The sequence below is a fragment of the Pleurodeles waltl genome, chromosome 7 (assembly GCF_031143425.1).
Source record: "Pleurodeles waltl isolate 20211129_DDA chromosome 7, aPleWal1.hap1.20221129, whole genome shotgun sequence".
Taxonomy (NCBI): Eukaryota; Metazoa; Chordata; class Amphibia; order Caudata; family Salamandridae; genus Pleurodeles; species Pleurodeles waltl.
The window spans coordinates 1471278207-1471298870 of NC_090446.1; the positions used below are offsets into that span (position 1 = coordinate 1471278207).

General features: G+C 45.3%; 1 protein-coding gene across 2 annotated transcripts in view; it reads left to right on the forward strand.

Annotated features, from left to right (window-relative positions):
- LOC138246525 (B-cell receptor CD22-like) overlaps positions 1 to 20664 on the forward strand; it is a 260463-nt gene that overhangs the window by 66170 nt on the left and 173629 nt on the right. For both annotated transcript variants that reach the window (XM_069201180.1, XM_069201181.1), the window contains exons 3-4: positions 6409 to 6786; positions 10635 to 10922. In XM_069201180.1, coding sequence (XP_069057281.1) covers positions 6409 to 6786; positions 10635 to 10922 — 666 coding nt within the window. The remainder of the gene's footprint in view (positions 1 to 6408; positions 6787 to 10634; positions 10923 to 20664) is intronic.

Here is a 20664-nt window from a genome sequence, read left to right on the forward strand (position 1 = left end):
GGAGGTACAGTGGCACCGGAGCACGAGGGGGCTGCATCCCACATGGCCATGGAGGGCCACCCCACAGACTCTGAATACACCAGTGGGACGGAGGGCGAAGGGAGCTTCACGGCAGTCACTGGATCAGCAACCAGCGACACGGATTCGTCCTCCGATGGGAGCTTGCTTCTACAGGTACAGCCGCCACCACCCCTACCAGCACCGCCCTCCCAGCAGCCCCTCAGCCTTCGCCCTGTGCCTGCTCACCCAGGAGGGTGGGCATCACCTTCGCCCCAGGCACCTCAGCCCCTGCCCCAGTCACCCCTGCTGCCCTCAGTGAGGAGGCCATTGACCTTCTCAGGTCACTCACTGTTGGGCAGTCTACCATTGTGAATGTCATCCAGGGTGTAGAAAGGGAGTTGCAACACACTAATGCATTCCTGGAGAGCATTCATTCTGGTCAGGCTGCCCATCATCGAACCCTGCAATCTCTGGCCTCAGCACTGATGGCAGCCATTGTCCCTGTCTCTAGCCTCCCCCTCCAACTTCCTCCACCCAGACCCAATCCCCTGTACCTCTGCCTATCCCAAGCACACCATCAGACCAGCCTGCACACACCTCAACACACAAGGGCAGCTCTGGCAAACATAGGCACCACACATCCCACATGCACTCACACAAGCATCACCCACATACAGACACAGCAGCATCCACTGCCTCCACTGTGTCCCCCTCCTCGTCGTCTCCATCCTCCCTCCCAGTGTCGTCTACACTCTCACCTGCATGCCCTACCACTACAGCCACTAGGACTCGCACCAGAACACCCACCACCACACCCCGCTCACCTGCACTCACCACCCCCACTACCATATACACGTCCCCTGTGTCCTCTCCCAGTGTGTCTGTGACGCCCCCTCCCAAAGTACACAAACGCGGGCACACACACACCCAACATCCATCCACCTCACGACAGCCTCCAGAACATGCACCTGCACCCAAATCATCAAAAGTTACACCTCCTACAACCACCTCCTCTTCCTCCACTCCCAGACCCCCTCCAGCTACCCGGCCCAGTGTTCGTCAGAAACTTTTCCTGAGCAACGTTGACCTCTTTCCCACCACCCCCTCTCCAATTCATAGGTCCCGTAGTAGCACCTTAGCCAAAAAAACTCTGGCACCCAGTGGTGCCTGTTAGTGCACCACTGGTACCACTGGTTAGTGTGGAGTGCACCGGGCACCAGGGAAGCCAATGTGACACGGAGCCAAACGACAGCCATCCCCCCCCCTGTGAAGCACCAGTTGGACAGTGCCCGACGGGAGAGGGGGAAGACTCCTGCCTGCAAAGCCGCTCACAAGGGTCCCGGGGGCAGTGTCGAGTCAGCTGTGACTCCTCCCAAGGTGGGGAAGGGGCAGAAGAAAGTGCCAAAATCTGGGAAGAGCAGCACGGCGGAGAAGGCTGCCATCATCCCCGCTGCCCAGGACGCCACCGCCAGCCCCATCGTCACTGGTCAGGAGACCACCGCCAGAGTCAGTGCCCAGGAGGGCAGCCCAATCGTCAGTGGTCAGGAGACCACCACCAGAGTCAGTGCTCAGGAGGGCCCCGGCAGCCACAGCCCCGCTGGGCAATGAGGGACCGCCATGGCAAACACCGCTGCACAGGTCACAGACAGCAGAGTCAAGCACCGCTGCACAGGGCAAAGACCTCCATGGCAAGCACCGCTGAACAGGTCAGAAACTGCTAAGTCAAGCACCGCTGAACAGGGCAAGCACCGCTGCACAGGGCAAAGACCGCCATGGTAAGCACCGCTGAACAGGTCAGAAACTGCTAAGTCAAGCACCGCTGAACAGGGCAAGCACAGCTGCACAGGGCAAAGACCGCCAACTCAAGCACTGCTAGCCCATGTGCGGCAGGGGCGGTGACGGAACTGGGACCATCACAGGGAGAGTGATGCACTCTGGGCACCAGTCCCCCTCCATAACAAGTGGAGAACAGCATCCACTACCTCTGTCCTAAACAAGATGAAGCACTCTGGGCACCAGTCCCCCTCCAGAACCAGTGGAGAGATCCATCCACTACCCCAGTCCTTAACAGGATGAAGCACTCTGGGCACCAGTCCCCCTCCAGAACCAGTGGAGACTGTTATCCACTTGAGAGACTGTGGCTTTGCACTCCCCAGGATGGTACAGTGGGCAAACCACCCAATGAAAAGACTTGTGAGACTGTGGCTTTGCACTCCCCAGGATGGTATAGTGGGCAAACCACCCACTGCAAAGACTTGTGAGACTGTGGCTTTGCACTCCCCAGAATGGTACAGTGGGCAAACCACCCACTGCAAAGACTTGTGAGACTGTGGCTTTGCACTCCCCAGGATACATCAATGGGCATGGAGCCCCGTCGTGGATCTGGCGTGGTGCTGTCATCCGGCTGAGGTGCCCCCCCCTTCCCTTCCCACTGAGGTGCCTGTTGTATTTCGATCTGATGCCCCAGCAGTGTTCTCTCCGTTTCTGGACAGGTATCTGATGTGGGCCTTGCCCATGTATTTTGGGCCCAGTGGTCCACGGACATTGAATGGTGCATAGCTGCACTACTAATCGTGATGTATAATTTTTTGACTGTGTATATATATCTGTATATATTAGCTTACTGTATTTTGATACATTACAATGGTTGAACTCATTTCGTTTTGTCTTTGCATTCTTCCGGGGGGGTTGTTACTGTGATGTTTGGAAATGCATTGGTGTGTGTGTGTTGTAGTGGGTGAGGGTGGGGGTGTTGCGTGTGTGTGTCCCTGACTTTTGCCTACCCCGTCCCCTAGGTCGTAGGTGCAGTACTCACCGTTGTCTTCGGCACCGGCGTTGCTGGTGATCGTAGAGGAGCAGGAAGACTATCGCAGGGAGTATTTGGAGTTCTGGCTCCATGGTGCCCTCCTTCCTCGTGGAGTGTGTTAAGGTGAGCGTTTTCCCATTGAAATGGCTGTTTCTGCCGTGTTTTTATCCATGGTGAATCCGCCCCAGAAAAGGTGGTGGATTGGCCTGTTGTAATACTGTGGGCGGTACTTTATCTCCCGCCTGTCTGTTGGCGGTGACCGCCGCGCTGCTTGTCTGTACCGCCGTGGCGGTCGGAGTGTTAAAGTGACTGTCTTTGTTGGCGGTTTCCGCCACGGTCATAATTCCCTTTTTTTTTTCGCCGGCCTGTTTGCGGTATTACCGCCGCTTTAACACCGTCCGCCAGGGTTGTAATGATCCCCTATTTCTCTAGATCAAGACTCTTGCATACAACTTCAATGGTGGATAGACCATTTTGATGCCTGGAACGGTAGAACTATCTTTGCATCAGCCACAGATCTTGTATTAGAATCAGATGCAAGCCGCATGGGTTGGGGGGCCCGCGGTGATCCAATATCAACAGGAGGCACATGGTCACTAGAAGAGTCCAGGTTGCATATCAATTGTTTAGAGATTCTGCCAGCTCCTTTGCAATCAGAAGCCTTGCAAAAATCATTGTACGCTGTGCTATCCTTCTCAGGATGGACAACATTTCAGCAGTAAGGTACATAAATCATTTAGAAGGAACAAAATCCAAACCTCTAGCGGAACTAGCAAAATGCTTTTGGGAATTTTGCCTTTCAAACTAAATTTTGGTTCATGCAGAATATCTTCCAGGCAACCTCAATTCTGTAGCAGATTGGCACTCACGTCATCTTCGAGACTCAAGCGACTGGAAACTTCATCCCTCGATTTTCCAATCAATTCAGGACAAGTGGGGTCCTTTGATAACAGATCTTTTCTCTTCTTGTCTCAACTCCCAACTTCCTCAATTTTACAGGTGGTGCCAAGATCCATTAGCGTTAGCCTCAGATGCCTTTTTGCAGGATTGGTCAACTTCTCTGAATCACGCCTTTCCTCCTGGTACTCGTAGCTCCATTCTGACAATCCCAGGTATGGTTTCCAACCCTCCTAGAATTGTCCAAAGGCTTTCCCATTCTTATCCCTTCATTTCCCGACCTCCTGCTGTAGCCACTCTGAATGTCCCTCACAACCTAATCTTAGACAATCTTATTCTTTCTGTTTGGAAAATTTCTGGAATCCTCAACCTTTCCCACTCATTTCATCAGAGGCTTCAGAATATATCAAACAATCCTGGGCTTCAGGAACTACAAAAGCTTACAAGTCAGCTTGGCCTTTAGGGCACAGCTGATGCTTTGGAAAATACATCAATCCCCTTTCAGCAGATGTAATCTTTATTATCAACTTCCTAGTGGCAGAAGTTAGCAAAGGGAAATCTTATTGCACTATCAACCTTTACAGGTCAGCAGTTTCTTCCAACCATCCCTACATCAATGGAAAACCAGTGGGAAAACATCCTCTCATTTGCCGACTTTTGAAGGGAGTAAAATTCTCCCATAAACATTGTTTTAAATCTGTTTTTGTCATGGCCCGATAATTCTATTTTCTCTCTAAAAATGTTATCTGCAAAACTAACAATGTTGTTATGAGTCATTTCTATTAAAGATTGTCCAATGTTAGAGCTTTAGATGTTTCTTCTCATCAATTTACTCCAGCAGGTGTTTTGTTCACAGAGGTTCAATGTACCAAAACTAACCTCAAATCGTTTTTAACCCTTGATCGTCCCAAACTGTGTGTTGCACAATGTTTAAAGATTTATAAACAGAAAATTGCTGATCTAAGAGCGTCCTCCATATCTCAAATCCTCATCTCCTTTAGAAAACCCTACAAACCAGTGCCTTCCCCTACTCTGGCTCGCTGGGTAAAATGGATCATGTCCCTAGCAGGTATTGATACTTCCATTTGTGGGGCCCATTCTTCCAGGGGAGCTATAGCTTCCAAGGCATTCTGGGCTGGTTCCCGTTTGGAGGACATTCTTAGATCAGCTGATTGGTCTAATGACAATGTATTTAGAGTATTTTATTGTAAACCTGTTGACAATGTTTCTACAACTCTGATTAATTTTTTTGAAATGGGCATAACAGGAGCCTCCCTGTCTCGACATAAAATGTAGATTTTCCTAGTAACTTATGAAGGAAAGTCTTCATTTTATTTTATTAAAGACACAGAGGCGAGTATTATCCCACCACACTATTTTAACCTCTTGTTTTTTCCGACTCAGACAGCAATTCCGACTCCTTCTCAAGCTGCCTCATAACCCTGCTGGCAATTTCATTAGTTCCAAACATGATGATACTCCTTCTTCAAGACTCCTTGGGAAATCTGTTTGTTCTGTCTTTCCAGACAACTTACCGTTTCATGGATTTATGAACTGTTGTCATGAACTTCTTTCTCTTACCATGGCTCTACTTATTTTGTTTGTCTGTTTTGCCATTATTTCATTCTTATTATATCTCCAGCAAGATGCTATGTTGATTGGCTACCATTTAAGTACTACGTTTCTCTTCCCATTGGCTTGTAGCGTTCACCACGTGGGATTTGTAGTTTATTCATTATTCTTGACTGCTGATATTAAATTTAAACAAGAAAAGAAAAGCATAATACTCCCCTCCATGTCCTTAATAAAATTAAAACTTTCCTTCATAAATTACTAGGAACATCTGCATTCTATGGTGTGAATTACACCTTGGGGAAATCAGGCTTCAACTTTGCTCCCCTGTTGTTATTACTATGCAGCTTTTAATGTGATACTGTATGAAAGGAGAGAATGGTCCTTTTAAACAAATTAGGTAGTTTAAAACAGCCTCTTGAGAAAAAAACAAGGAGAATATTTATAAGTGGGGTTGAGTTGCTCTTGCACCAGGCAACACAGTGCATGTACGATGCAAGCCCATAATGTGATTTAGCAAGCCCCGCAGTGCATACTCTGATAAGTGACTTGATAAATCCAGAGATATGCAACACAGCTGAAATTATTGCATTGTCTTACTCTGCCCCAGGGGTGCATTCCATGGTTGTTCCCATGCAACACCCATGGATTTTGATCCATTCCCAGGTTTACCAAAAGTAGTAGACATGGGAATGCTGCCCCTTCCAGAACAAAAAAAAATACTTCCTTACAAAACAGGCACCCTTGCACCATGGTGCCTGCTTTGTAAGGAGGATTTTGTAAGGAGGATTGTTGCACCATGGTGCAAGGGAGTGTGCTTTGGCGGTAGGCAGCGAAGATGATGCCAGCACAAGAACAAATGTAGGATTGTGCTGTATTCTTTCAAATAAGGAACATTCCTGCCTTTTCCATGTCACGCAGCATAGTGCAGCAAGGTGACCTGCTGCGCTGCGTGACTTTGTCATAAATATGGCTCCAACTGTTTAGCGTGTCCTCTGAAACTGCAGGTGAGCACAGCCTATGCCTGTTTATGGCATTCACAATAAACTGATAGTTGGAAAAAAATTCCACTTGTGTAAACCATTTGTTCTCATTTGAAAATCTTTGTTTTATACTTTTTAAATACATTTTAGGTGGACTTTGCCACACCTGCACCGTGAAATATCTAACTAGAACTCCTTCCATGACGTCAACCTGCATGGCCATACGATGCAGGAACAGATGCCCATTGGAACACCAAGTGCAAGCTACAATCTGGACCAAGTTAAAAGGACCCAGAGATAGAAGAGAGTATATTGTGTATCACACTCAAAAGGACTTGATTGATCCTTTCTATAGAGGGAAAATAGAATTTTTGGGAGACATGAAACGTGACTGCACCGTACGCATAAATGATCTGAGATCCTGGGGTGAGGGCAACTATCGATTCACAGTGGTGACTGACGTGGGTACCTTTTCAACCCAAGAAGAGGTACATCTCGACTACCTTCACTCTATCTACAATCGAGCAGGTTAGTATTTTATCCTCAAAAGATTGTTTATTCAAGCAATTTGTAGCTATCAACATATTTTTTCAATACATTGCTCCACAAATTGCAGACGAGCTTCCTGAATCATCAGAGTTTTGCTTTTCCTTAGAACCAAAATGCATACAGCTGGTTTGAAAATACCTTGTAATTTTAATAATAAAAACATACATTTATTGTAAATGATAAAACTGTCTCCTTACAACAAAATGACAAAAATACATTAACATAAGCTTCACAGTAAAATCAAAAACATGTCAAAAAGATCATTCTCAGTTTCAAAAAAACTATTTTTACTCAAGCATAAATGATAATCTTAAAGCAAATACCAGCCCCTTTTTCTTGGACAATTTCCCCCAGCAAATCTGCTACAAGATATATATATATATATATATATATATATATATATATATATATATATATATATATATATACATTTTCTGCATTAAGGTACTGTCAAGTGCATAGAGCTCCTGATGTGTTACCGACAAATGTTCCTGGGTTTCTACACTATTACCGCTGTACGGCAGATGAACCCCTTCGATGCTATGCCTTTTCCCACCAATTCTAAGCCTTTTCTTTCGCTTTTTGAGGCAGTTTGTGCTTAAGCCCCCATAACCTTTTGTCCATATAAGGTATCCAGGAGAAATTTGCATCCTTTTTTTCCAACATCCTGGGATTCTAAAGATATCCAAGGTTTGTAAATTCTCCTGGAGGGGACCAAGAAATGAGCCTAAATACAGCTCCATAGTGGGTTGTTTGGGAAAAATGGGACAAAGTGCTGCTGAAGAAAGTGTCTCTTTTTTTCCCCTGCAAATGGCAAACCCAAAGGGTTTGCAGAGCTAAAATCACCATCTTCCCACCTTTGAGGGACAGGCAGACTTGAATCAGAAAACCAAATAAGTTGACCCCGTTTGCCATTTTACTGGGACATAGCCCATTTTCCCTACTTTTTGTGGTTTTAACCTGCTTGAAGTTAGTAGTAGAAATGGGTGTGAAACCAATGGTGAATCCCAGAAAGCTATACATTTCTGAAAAGTAGACAACATTCTGAATGCAGCAAGGAGTAATTTGTGTAGATCCTTCAAGGTTTCCCTATAGAAAGAAACAGATGAAATAAATAAAATATTGAAATTGAGTTGAAAAAAACAGCCATTTGTGTTTATGTTTTCATCTGTAACTTCCTCTAACTATGGCAGATTTTTGAAAGCAATATACAGTTATATCTGCGGGACCCTTCTCGTTGCAGGGATATATAAGGCTTGTAAGTTCACTTGTAGGTTCACCAAGAACCCAATGTGCCCAGAGCCAATAACTGAGGAGATCTCCCCAAAGGGTGGATTCTAACTAATTTTTAGAATCCACCCTTCGGGGCGATCTCCAGCTCAGGTAACACTCACAGATGGATTAACTTTGAAATCATCACATGGATCACTCAAGGAACAATTTTATTGCCATTTTCATGGCAAATAATATGTTATGTCATAATATGTTATCTGGATTTGTATAGTGCCCCATCAAAAAGCCAAGTTTTCATCATCTTGTGGAATTAAAAATGAGAATAGAGGGCTCTAATGGGAGCATGAGGTTGTTCCATGCTTAAAGAGAGATTTATGAGAAAACTCAACTTCTGCATCTGCTGTTGTGTATGCATGAGAACGTCCTTTAAAAAAGACTTGTCTCTCTCCTATATATTTCTACATACAGTCATCCATAAACAAATACCACAAAAATCTAAACTAGACAAATTTTATTATAAATCAAAAGAAATTATACACACAAAATTATATAATTCTAAATACTATTCTAACTTGCATAAAGACATGAAGACAAACACTAAATAGTTGACAGGACACATCACTCAGTCCACACTCATATTAAGACGACAGATAAAGACAACTTTCAAAAAACAAATTCACAAATACAATACAAAATAGCAAATATTACTACTTATTATTTTATCTAAAGTGATATCAATTAATCTTTAAACAATTCATCCAATATATACAAAAACATCAATACCTCTAATTCCGCTCGTATCAGCCCCACAACCCGGCAAGTGTAACTATAAGTTGCTGAAGTGTGGTACCAGTAGTTATACTGAAGTGTGCCTTGGAAGTTGGGGGTGTTCAGAGGGTTCCCAGTGTGCAGAGTCTAAAAACCAGCGATAGAATTCAGCAACAAATGCGGGTGACCTCCCAAAGGGGCATTTTCTCGCAATCAGGAATCTGCACCTCACTCATATGGCAAAATGAAACTGAACAATAAATCCTACATATCCCCACAGGTTTGCTTCACATTATAGACTATACTCAATCATTTCCACTTCTTACGTTTAGCTTGTGGTTGCTCCTTTGTTGCTTGACAACACCAAAGGGATTTGTCAAATCACTGAAAAAACTAGACGAGGAGCACATGTTTTTAAATATAGCATGCTCCAGAAGTTGTTTCAGTTAATTTACTTTAATAATCCAATATATAGAAATATTGAGAATGTAGGTCAATAATCCTTAGTTTGAAATAAATACTTGTATATGATCGATTATTTTATTGCCATGTTCTTTTAAAAATTAAGACTGAACGTTATCAGTAGTCAGTTGTTTTCTTAAACAGAAGAGCACTTCCTAGTAGCTTAGGATGGATTGCCTTATTGGAGTGGTGCCATCACTGATTTTCATAATGTGCAATTGCTCTGACCAGCTCAAAATAAGTGAATTAAATATTGGCAGAAGTAATTAGAGATGGGCATTTCCATCAATAAGTTGAGCATTTCCGCCCACCATCGTTTTGCTGACTTACCTATTTTCCATTCTGCCTTTTTTCTGTCTTTCATGTTACTTACGACTGCCATTACGCAATAATTGTTTGGAAACTGGCTCTAGTCCGCATTTCCGACTTTGTAAAAAACAGATCCCATGGCATTATTGTGACTCCTATAGACATCACAGAATTTGCCAAAAGTCACCACCTCAGAAAATCTCCAAAACGAATTAAGAGACATAACTGTCTTCAGCCATGACAGAACACAGCCCATGAAGTGTGGGCGAAATATTGGCAAATAATGTTGGATTATGCACATAGTTTATTTTATTCCTGCAGTCATGGTTAATTGTTTTCAATGTTTGATACTTTTTCAACTTTTATCAATGTCTTCACCATATATTTTTATAATTGCTTTCCTTTTGTAGTTATTAGTCTCTTCACACAATTGCCTTATAAACGTCTTCAAATTCCACCGACTGTCAATCTCATGACATGATGTATTAAAACCATTTATGACCATTATTTAATCTTCAAATGATACAAGAAAAACTACTTTTATGACTGTCTGTAAGAATGTACCCTTGTGGCCTAAACCAAACATTTGTCTGCTGTCATCAAAAGCCATGCTTGGATCCTATTTCTTTCTCTAAGAATATAGTACAGTTTTTAAAACAGCAGTGTAATAATTTTGAATGATGATTGGTTTAATTTCAAGATTCTTAGGTGAAATATTCAAGAAACCCACTCAAATGGAATATTGTTTTTCGATATAAATCGTAAAAATAAAATTGAAGATATTAAAAGGGTTACACGTTCTAGGAGTATAGCGTCCAGTAGATGTTTCAGGATAAAAAGGTACAAGGAAATTTTACAGGCTTGTATTTATATATAAGTATTTATATTTGGTGAACATCTTGAACTCAGACTAGGATTTCACCGTGTGATCTGCCAATGAGGGTCAATCGATTATTAAATCACTTTCCTAGATCCATGATTATGGGGATGAAGATGAAGTATGAATTTTAAGGTTTGGTTTGTAGCATTTCTAACACACACAATTTATTTTCAAGGATTCTGTCAACTTCATATCATATCACCTCAAGACGTACAGGAGGGAAAGAAAGCTGTCTGGACTTGTTTCAGCAGGAATTGTGGGTCCCGGACTCACCCACAGTGGTTTGATAGTAAGGGTGAGCTCATCACAAAAGGAACCTCGAGGCAAGAATCAGGTCAAAACATATCTCTGAGCATAACTCTCACAGTGGAAGATCACCAAAGATCCATACGGTGCTCAGCCTATGAAGATGCATCACGTACTAATTGTCTGGTAACATCTGTAACACAAATTCATGTGAAACGTAAGTACTTGATGGGACTTCCTGTAAAACGTTGAATTGTGTTGACTCTTCACTATTCATCTTTAAGAAAAGCTATCCATGTCTCTCATAAAAACAACTCAGATCTTATTGAGAACAGGTCATGAGCCTTCTGTGCTACTTCCTTTCCCTAAAGAGTAACTATACCCAACAGTTTATAAAATCACACAATTTAATTCCAGAACCTGAATCTGTTTTTTCTTTCTACCATGTCTTTTCTTTTAGCTGCTTCTGCATACAAATCACATATAAACTGGTTTGGCGTAAGAGTGAGCAATAATGTTTGTCCCAAGTTAGGCAGAAAAATCAAACTTCTAAGGCATTTAACCAACCAACATAAAATGGTGCATAAATAAAAGTTTATGCGAAGACACTGGGTTTAATTTACAAATGTAACTTGCATGTCCTTAGTAGAGAAGTCTGGTACTAACAAGAAACACAGACATATTTACGATCCAACCAATGAGGTTGTTTCCCAGAACCAGTAGGCCATGTGCATCCCTGGGTATTGGTGTCTAACCGGGAGATGAGCACTTCTAATTTTTAAATACTCCCTTTTGAACATCCTGTGAGTTTTGCATGAATATATGATCTTACATTTAAAGAACACTCTCATTAAAAACACAAGAGATCAATTCTAACACCTGAAATATCAATGCCTCTGACAGACCCAGTTTATCTCCCACCATAGCCCCAACTATGCCATTTGAAGACCGCACCATACTAACACCATCTATGATCTAAAAAATAAAGGAAATTAATTTATAAGTACATGATCTATGGGACTTGCTAGCTCATTTATAGCTGCAAACCTGACTCCAAATCTAACAACCCAAGTGGAGAATGAGGATTACTTTCTGGACGTCTTGGTTGGGGTCTGACTGGCCCCAGAAAGCTCTTCAGTTCCTAAAATTAAAAGGGCCTGAGTGAAGGAAAGTTGGTGATTAGTAGATAGAAGTCAGGGCCGGCTTTAGGACTGGTGGTGCCCTGTGCGACAGTTTATTGTGGCACCCTCTACCTCATGACCTCCTCCTCGGTTTCACTCACTACCACCCGGCAAAAGTGCCCCTCATCTCTCCATCACTCCCCTTTCACATACATTCATGTGTTTTAAAGTACTTGGAAAGGCTCGCTTTACCAATCCACTCAGCTAGCCGCATAAAATATAGGAGCATATTTAAGAGCCCCCAGCACCATTCTAACACCACATTAGCGTAATTTGTTTACGCTACTGTGGCAATAGAATGGCAAAAATGCTGTGCCATATTTACAAAGTGGCGCAGTCCATGCATTGCCCCACTTTGTATCCGTTTGTGCTACAGTATGCCTGCGCCAGGCATAATGTATGCAAATGTGGCATTTCTCCATTGGGGGGGCCAAAAAATAGCGGAAACAAATCTGACAGATTTCTTTGGGTCATTTCTTTCTGGAACTTTTAACGTCTGCTCAGAGCAAGGGTTAAAAGGAGGCATCTGTTGGTTACAATGCGCCTCTGGGTGCTTTGCAGGATTAGCATAAACATTTTTAAGCTAATTCTGCAAAGCGCCGGACAAGCGTAAAACGATTCTGACACTAGTCCCCTAACTACCACCATGTTGCGCCATATTTTAAATACAGCGCACACATGGTGGCGTTAGGGGAGCGAAAAGGGACGTAAGAAAAGTGGTGTAGCACTGTGTGCAGCACCACTTTTTTCAAATCTGCCCCATAAGGGAATATTTAAGAGCCCCTAGTGCCATTTTAATGTCACATTAGTGTAATTTTGTTTAAACTAATGTGGCGTTAGAAGGCCAAAAACGCTGTGCCATATTTACAAAGTGGCTATTGCACCACTTTGTAATCCTTTGCGCTACATTATGTCTGCATCACTGTATGTATGCAAGGGGGCATCCCCCCGGTAGGGGGGCCCAAAAAAATGGCGCAACAAAATCTGACAGATTTCTTTGCGTAATTTTTTTCTGGTACTTTTAATGCCTGCTCAGAGCAGGCATTAAGAGGAGGCTTCCATTGGTTACAATGGACCTCTGGATGCTTTGCAGGATTAGCATCAACATTTTTTATGCTAATCCTGCAAAGCACTGGACTAGCATAAAAGATTCTGACGCTAGTACCCTAACTACCGCCATGATGCACCGTATTTTAAATATGATGCACACATTGTGGCGTTAGGGGGGGTGCTAAAGGGCGCAAGAGAAGTGAGGTAGCACTGTGTGCAGCACCACTTTTTTCAAATATGCCCCATAGGACAGTGCTTAATTTGTAAATAAATAGGTGCTGGTGCCTTAAACATGCGGCTGCTGCAATTAAATGTGTGAACACGGAATACAGAGGCAGCGTAATCGTGAAGCCATCTCTGGCCTCTTCAATCCATTTACAGCTACTCCCTGCCCCTTCAGCTCACTCTTGCAGATTTCTCCTTTTTCCCATTGTGACGCTGGAGGAGGCTGGCCTGGCTTATAGTGGGAACCTGATGGTATTTACACCTTGTGCCAGGTCCAGTTATCCCTTATTAGTAGATTAGTAGTGTTCTAGCAGCTTAGGCTGATAGGGGTAGCCATAGCAGAGCAGTTTAGGCTGAACTAGGAGACATGGAAAGCTCCTCCTATGCAACTTATATCATATAGCACTATATCATAAGAAACACAATACTCAGAGTTACTAAAAATAAAGGTACTTTATTTTAGTGACAATATGCCAAAAGTATCTCAGAGGATATACTCCCTTAGGAGGTAAGTAAAATACACAAAATATACACACAGACCAAAATCAGGTAAGTAAAACACATAGAAAAGTAGTGCAAACACTGTAGAACACAATAGAATGCAATTGGAGACAATAGGCTTAGGGGCAACACAAACCATATACTCCAAAAATGGAATGCGAACCACAAATGGACCCCAGGACTAGTGTAGTGTGTAGAGGGTCGCTGGGAAAACACTAAGGCCCATATTTATACTTTTTGATGTCAAATTTTTTACCGCCGGCTAACGCCATTCCTACGCGCCATGCGGGTGCCTTATTTAAGGAATGATGTTAGCCGGCGCTGCGGACTGGTCAGAGTAAAAAAAAAAAAAGGACTCAAACCAGGCAGCGCCGGCGTAGGGAAAAATGGGGGTTGTGCGTCAAAAAACAGTGCAAGTCAGGTTTGAGAAAAAAATCATGCCTCAAACCGGACTTGCGCCAATGTTTGACGCACAACCCCGATTGAAATGACTCCTGTCATTTGACAAGAGTCATGTCCCCTTGCCCACTGGCCATGCCCAGGGGACTTCTGCAAATTAGGCCCCCCTATGCCAAAAAACAAAAAAGTACTTACCTCAACTTACCTGTACTTACCTGGGATGGGTCCCCCAATCCACGGGGGCCCACCACGGGTGGGCGAGGGTGGCAGGAGGTGTCCCTGGGGGCAGGGAAGGGCACCTCTGGACTCCTTCAATGGTCAGGGACCATGGAAGTGAGCCCACAGGTCCCTTAACGCCTGCCCCCACCGAGGTGTTAAAAAACGGCGCTCATCAGGCTGTGCAGCATTTTTTAAGGCCCGCCCTCTCCTCTGCATCAAAATGACGCAGGAGTATAAATAAGGCGCACAGACCTTAAAGTCATTTTTTGGGCTGGACCGCCTACCTTGCATGTTATTAACGCAAGGCAGTTTCCGGCATCCAAAAAATTACGCACACAGAGGAATTTTGATGTCCGTGGGCTCGGGCGTCAAAGTTCAAATATGGTGCACGGATTGCGCCGAATGTGTGTCAAAAGTTTTGACGCACATGCGGCGCAAACAGAGTATGAATATGCCCCAAAGGGGGTCCAAGATACCCCACCCCAAGACCCTGAAAAGTAGGAGTAAAGTTACCCTGCTACCCCAGAAAGACAGTAAAGTCGAGATAGGGGATTCTGTAAAGACAACAACTGACTGCAAAGCACTGAAGATGGATTCCTGGACCTGAGGACCCTCAAAGGAAGGGGACGAAGTCCAAGAGTCACGCAAGTGTCCGGGGGGGCAGGAGCCCACTAAACCCCGGATGAAGGTGCAAAAGGGCTGCCTCCGGGTGGAAGAAGCCAAAGATTCTGCAACAACAGAAGGTGCCAGGAACTTCCCCTTTGGTCAGGAGATGTCCCACGGCGGGCTGGAGGGAGCAGTGTTGTTTCCACGCAGAAAGACTGCATACAAGCCTTGCTAGCTGCATGAGTCGCAATTGAAGATTATGGGTGCTGCCAGGGCCCTCGAAGGACCAGGAGGTCGCCCCTTGGAGGAGGAGACAAAGGGGGTGCTCAGCAATAGAGAGAGCCCACGCAGAAGCAGGTAGCACCCGCAGAAGCACTTGAACAGGCATTCAAGAAATCTGAGCATGGCAGTCATCTCAACACTACAAATGAGGGTCTCACGAAGCCGGTGTCAACTCAGTGTGCTGAGCAATGCAGGACGGAGTGCTGGGGACCAGGGCTGTGCTGTGCACAAAGGATCCCTTGCAAAAGTGCACAGAAGCCCTAGCAGCCGCAGATCACGCAGTACACAGGATTAATGTCTGGCGTGGGTAGGCAAGGACTTACCACCACCAAATTTGGGCAGAGGGACCACTGGACTGTCAGGGTCACTTGGATCCAGCTCCTGTGTTCCAGGGACCACGCTCGTCAAGATGAGAGGGGACCCAGAGGACCGGTGATGCAGAAATTTGGTGCCTGCGGTAGCAGGGGGATGATTCCGTCTACCCACAGGAGATTTCTTCTTGGCTTCCAGTGCAGGGTGAAGGCAGACAGCCCTCAGAGCATGCACCACCAGGAACAGTCGGGAAAGACGGCATGATTATGCACTACAATGTTGCTGGTAGTCTTCTTGCTACTTTGTTGCGGTTTTGCAGGCGTCCTGGAGCAGTCAGCGGTCGATCCTTGGCAGAAGTCGAAGAGAGAAGTGCAGAGGAACTCTGGTGACGTCTTGCATTCGTTATCTGAAGAGGAACCCACAGGAGAGACCCTAAATAACCCTTAGAGTAGGATTGGCTACCTAACCAGGTAAGAGCCTGTCAGGAGAGGTCTCTGACGTCACCTGCTGGCACTGGCCACTCAGAGGTCTCCATTGTGCCCTTACACCTCTGCATTCAAGATGGCAGAGGTCTGGGACACACTGGACGAGCTCTGGCACCACCCCTGGGGTGGTGATGGACAGGGGAGTGGTCACTCCCCTTTCTTTTGTCCAGTTTCACACCAGAGCAGGGGCTGGGGTCTCCCTTATCCGGTGTAGACTGGTTTATGCAAGGAGGGCACCATCTGTGCCCTTCAAAGCATTCCCAGAAGTCAGGAGAGGCTACTCCTCTCATGCCCTTAACACCTATTTCCAAAGGGAGAGGGTGCAACACCCTCTCTCAGTGGAAATCCTTTGTTCTGCCCTCCTGGAACTAGGCTGCCCAGACCCCAGGAGAGCAGAAACCTGTCTGAGGGTTGGCAGCAGCAGTAGCTGCAGGGAAAACGCCAGAGAGCTAGTTTGGCAGTAGCCGGGGTCCATGCTGGAGCCCCGGGGATGCATGGGACTGGCACCCCAATACAAGATTTGGCTTGGGGGGACAATTCCATGATCTTAGACATGTTACATGGCCATGTTCGGAGTTATCATTGTGAAGCTACACATAGGTATTGACCTATATGTAGCTCATGCGTGTTATGGTGTCCACGCACTCACAAAGTCCGGGGAAATTGCCCTGAACAATGTGGGGGATCTTGGCTAGTACCAGGGTGCCCTCACACTTAGTAACTTTGCACCTAACCTTCATCAAGTGAGGGTTAGATATATAGGTGACTTAAAAGTTACTTAAGTGCAATGTAAAATGGCTGTGAAATAACGTGGACGTTATTTCACTCAGGCTGCAGTGGCAGTCCTTGTAAGAATTGTCTGAGCTCCCTATGGGTGGCAAAAGAAATGCTGCCTGGATCTCCTGGAACCCCAATACCCTGGGACTAGGGAATTATAAGGGTGTTCCAGTGTACCAATCAGAATTGGTGAAAATGGTCACTAGCCTACAGTGACAATTTAAAAAGCAAAGAGAGCATAAACACTGAGATTCTGGTTAGCAGAGTCTTAGTGATACAGTTAGGCACCACACAGGGAACACATATAGGCCACAAACTATGAGCACTGGGGTCCTGCCTAGCAGGATCCCAGTGACACAGGCAAAAACAAGCATACACACAAGTAAAAATGGGGGTAACATGCCAGGCAAGATGGTGCTTTCCTACAGACGCTTTTTCGTTTTCCTCTTCCTCTGTCTTTCCCAAATGTGTCTTTTTCTCGCAGTAAATGCTTGAGGCAGAAAAATAAGTGCCGGCTCTCAAAAATAAGTGCAGCTGCTCCGCACAGGAAACAAGCACAAATTAAGCACTGTTGTAGGGGAATATTTAGGAGCCCTTATTGACATTCTAACACCACATTAGTGACATTTTTTTTACACTAATGTGGTGTTGGCCAAAAACACGGCGCATTATTTACAAAGAGGCGCAATGCATGCATTGAGGCACTTTGTAACTCTTTGCGCTACATTATGCCTTTGCCAGGCATAGTGTACGCAAAGGGGGAGTCCCCCGTTAGGGGGGGCAACAAAATGACGCAAAGAAATCTGTTAGATTTCTTTGCGTCATGTTTTTTCCGGCACTTTTAACGCCTGCTCAGAGCAGGCATTAGAAGGAGGCTTCCATTGGTTACAATGAACCTCTGGGTACTTTGCAAGATTAGCGTCAACATTTTTTACGCTAATCCTGCAAAGCGCTGGACTAGTGTAAAACATTCTGACGCTAGTCCCCTTATTACCCTGCAAGGTGCACCGTATATTAAATATGACGCACACATGGTGCGGTTAGGAGGACACCAAGGGATGCAAGAAAAGTGGCGCTGCACTGTGTGCAGCGCCACTTTTCTTAACTATGCCCCATAGTTCTGTTTTTGCAGCAGGCATATTAACCCTCTGTGCTACTTTATGTTGAGTCAAAGCTGCCACTAGGCAAAACTCCCATTTCTCTTGCTATCAGGAACATTAATCACAAGAGGTATCTTGACATTTTAATTGTTTCCTAAAGGCTAAACGCCTAAGGAACTTTTCAGTAGGTGCTTTTAAACCGCATGTTTCAGAAGTTATTGATAAACACAGCACCCCCCTGAGGTCAGCGCCCGGTGCGGTCGCGCCACTCGCACCGCCCAAAAGTCGGCCCTGATTAGAGTATAACTGCTAATTATGAAACCACAATCACTAAAAGGTCCATTCAAGTCTTAGTAAATTAAACCAGCAATGTCAATCCCCACCCTCACAAAGGGAGTCTCTATCAACGGCAGTGGTACCAAGGGAGCCTTTGGCTTGCCCCCTGTCACAGGTGACATAAGAGCTGTAAAATCCTTTAACTTATCAGACATAAGGGGCCCATAGAAATGGTTGACCAGACTGTTTCAGATCTTGGTCTGTCCCAGATGGTCAGTTTAAGGGGATGTCACGAGCCAATGCAAGGAGGAATTCGCTATACTTATCGGGGGCTCCCACTTTCCGGGTTACCCTTGGTTTGGAGTCCCTGACCTTAGTACAGAGGACTTCACCCTCCCAATAGACTGTTTGGAAACCACTAACATCACCCTCCTCTTACCTGGAGGCTGTCTGTCTCATGGTATCTGGCTCACTGCTGCAATGCAAACATATTTATCTTGCGATGTTTAAAAGGTACATTTTGCTATTTTTAAATGCATTTTATTTGTTTATTTTTTACTTCAATACTATGACAATCAGTACTTCCGAGTGTGATTCTCCTGATAAGTTTCCGCTGGAATTTCGTCTGAAGTTTTCTGCTATTTATTCCGCCCATAGCACATTGGGGGTTATTACAACTTTGGAGGAGGTGTTAATCCGTCCCAAATGTAACGGATATACCACCAGCCGTATTACGAGTTTAATAGGATATAATGGACTCGTAATACGGCTGGTGGTATATCCGTCACTTTACCGTCACTTTTGGAACGAATTAACACCTCCTCCAAAGTTGTAATAACCCCCAATGTGCCTTTGGATTTCCTCCTGATTTTGTACTTCTCAATGGGCTAAGAATACCAGATCAGTGGTAAATAATCAATCCTAATCCTTTTCGGTGAACACTAGGTGCTGAAAGCAGTTGAAACCTCAGAGTAAAATTCTAAAGGAGAAATTAGACATGCTTAAGATTTTCAATGCTTATATTCCATGTGCACCTAATGCGTGTCAATATCAACACACAATGGTGGTCATTACAACCCTGGTGGACGGTGTTAAAGCTGCGGTAATCCCGCAAACAGGCCGGCGGACAAAAAAAGTAAATTACGACCCTGGCGGAAACCGCCAACTAAGACAGCCACTTTAACACATCGCCCGCCACGGCGGTACAGACAAACAGCGCGTCGGTCACTGCCAACAGACAGGTGGAAGACAATATACCGCCCACACTATCACAACACACCAATCCGCCACCTTTTCCGGGGCGGATTCACCGTGGATAAAAACACGGCGGAACCAGCTTGTGCTATGGGAAAACGCTCACCTCAACACATCCCACGAGGAACAAGGAAACCATGGAGCCGGAACTACAAATCTTGCCTGCCCTTGCATTCCTGCTCATCTACGACCAACAGCGACGTAGGCGCAGAACATACCGGTGAGTACAGCACCTACGACACGGGGGAGAGGGGAGGCAAAAGTTACGGGGACACCCAACAAACACCCCCACCCCCACCCTCGCATATTACAACATACACACCAATGCATTCACAAAAAACACAGTAACAACCCACAATCCCCCCGGAAGAATGCAAAGACAAAGCGAATAGCGGTCAAACTTTGTATTGTGCCAATATACTACTCATTAAAATATATACGGATATATATATCAAGAAATCTGTCAAAAATAAATGTACGATACAAGAAGTAGTGCAGAGATGTACACAACAATGTCCGTGCACCAACAGTCCAAAAATGCATGGGCGACGCCCACAATAGATACCTGACCAAAATCCGAGAGAACACTGCTGGGGCATCAGATAGAAACAATACAGGCACCTCAGGGGGAAGTGAAGGAGGGGTACCTCAGCCAGATGAATGCGAAGCCAGATCCACGACGGGGCTCCATTCCCATTGATGTATCCTGGGGAGTGCAAAGCCACAGTCTCTCAAGTCTCTACAGTGGGTGGTTTGCCCACTGTTCAATCCTGGGGAGTGCAAAGCCACAGTCTCTCAAGTCTCTACAGTGGGTGGCTTGCCCACTGCCTTATCCTGGGGAGTGCAAAGCCACAGTCTCTCAAGTCTCTCCAGTGGGTTGTTTGCCCACTGCTTTATCCTGGGGAGTGCAAAGCCACAGTCTCTCAAGTCACTTCAGTGGGTGGGTTGCCCACTGTGCCATCCTGGGGAGTGCAAAGCCACAGTCTCTCAAGTCTCTACAGTGGGTGGCTTGCCCACTGTTACATCCTGGGGAGTGCAAAGACACATCTTCGCATGTAGATGCAGTTCTCTACTGGTACTGGGTGGGACTGGTGCCCAGACTGGATGAGTCTCCCCGTGAAAGTACATGTCCTGTCACAGTCCCCGCTGCACATGGGCGAACGACGCCTGATGTGCCGGACTATTCATACCCACACGGTCTTTGCCCTGTTCAGCGGTCTTCACCATGGCGGTCTTTGCCCTGTTCAGCAGTGCTTAGCCATGACGGTCTTTGCCCTGTTCAGCAGTCTTCA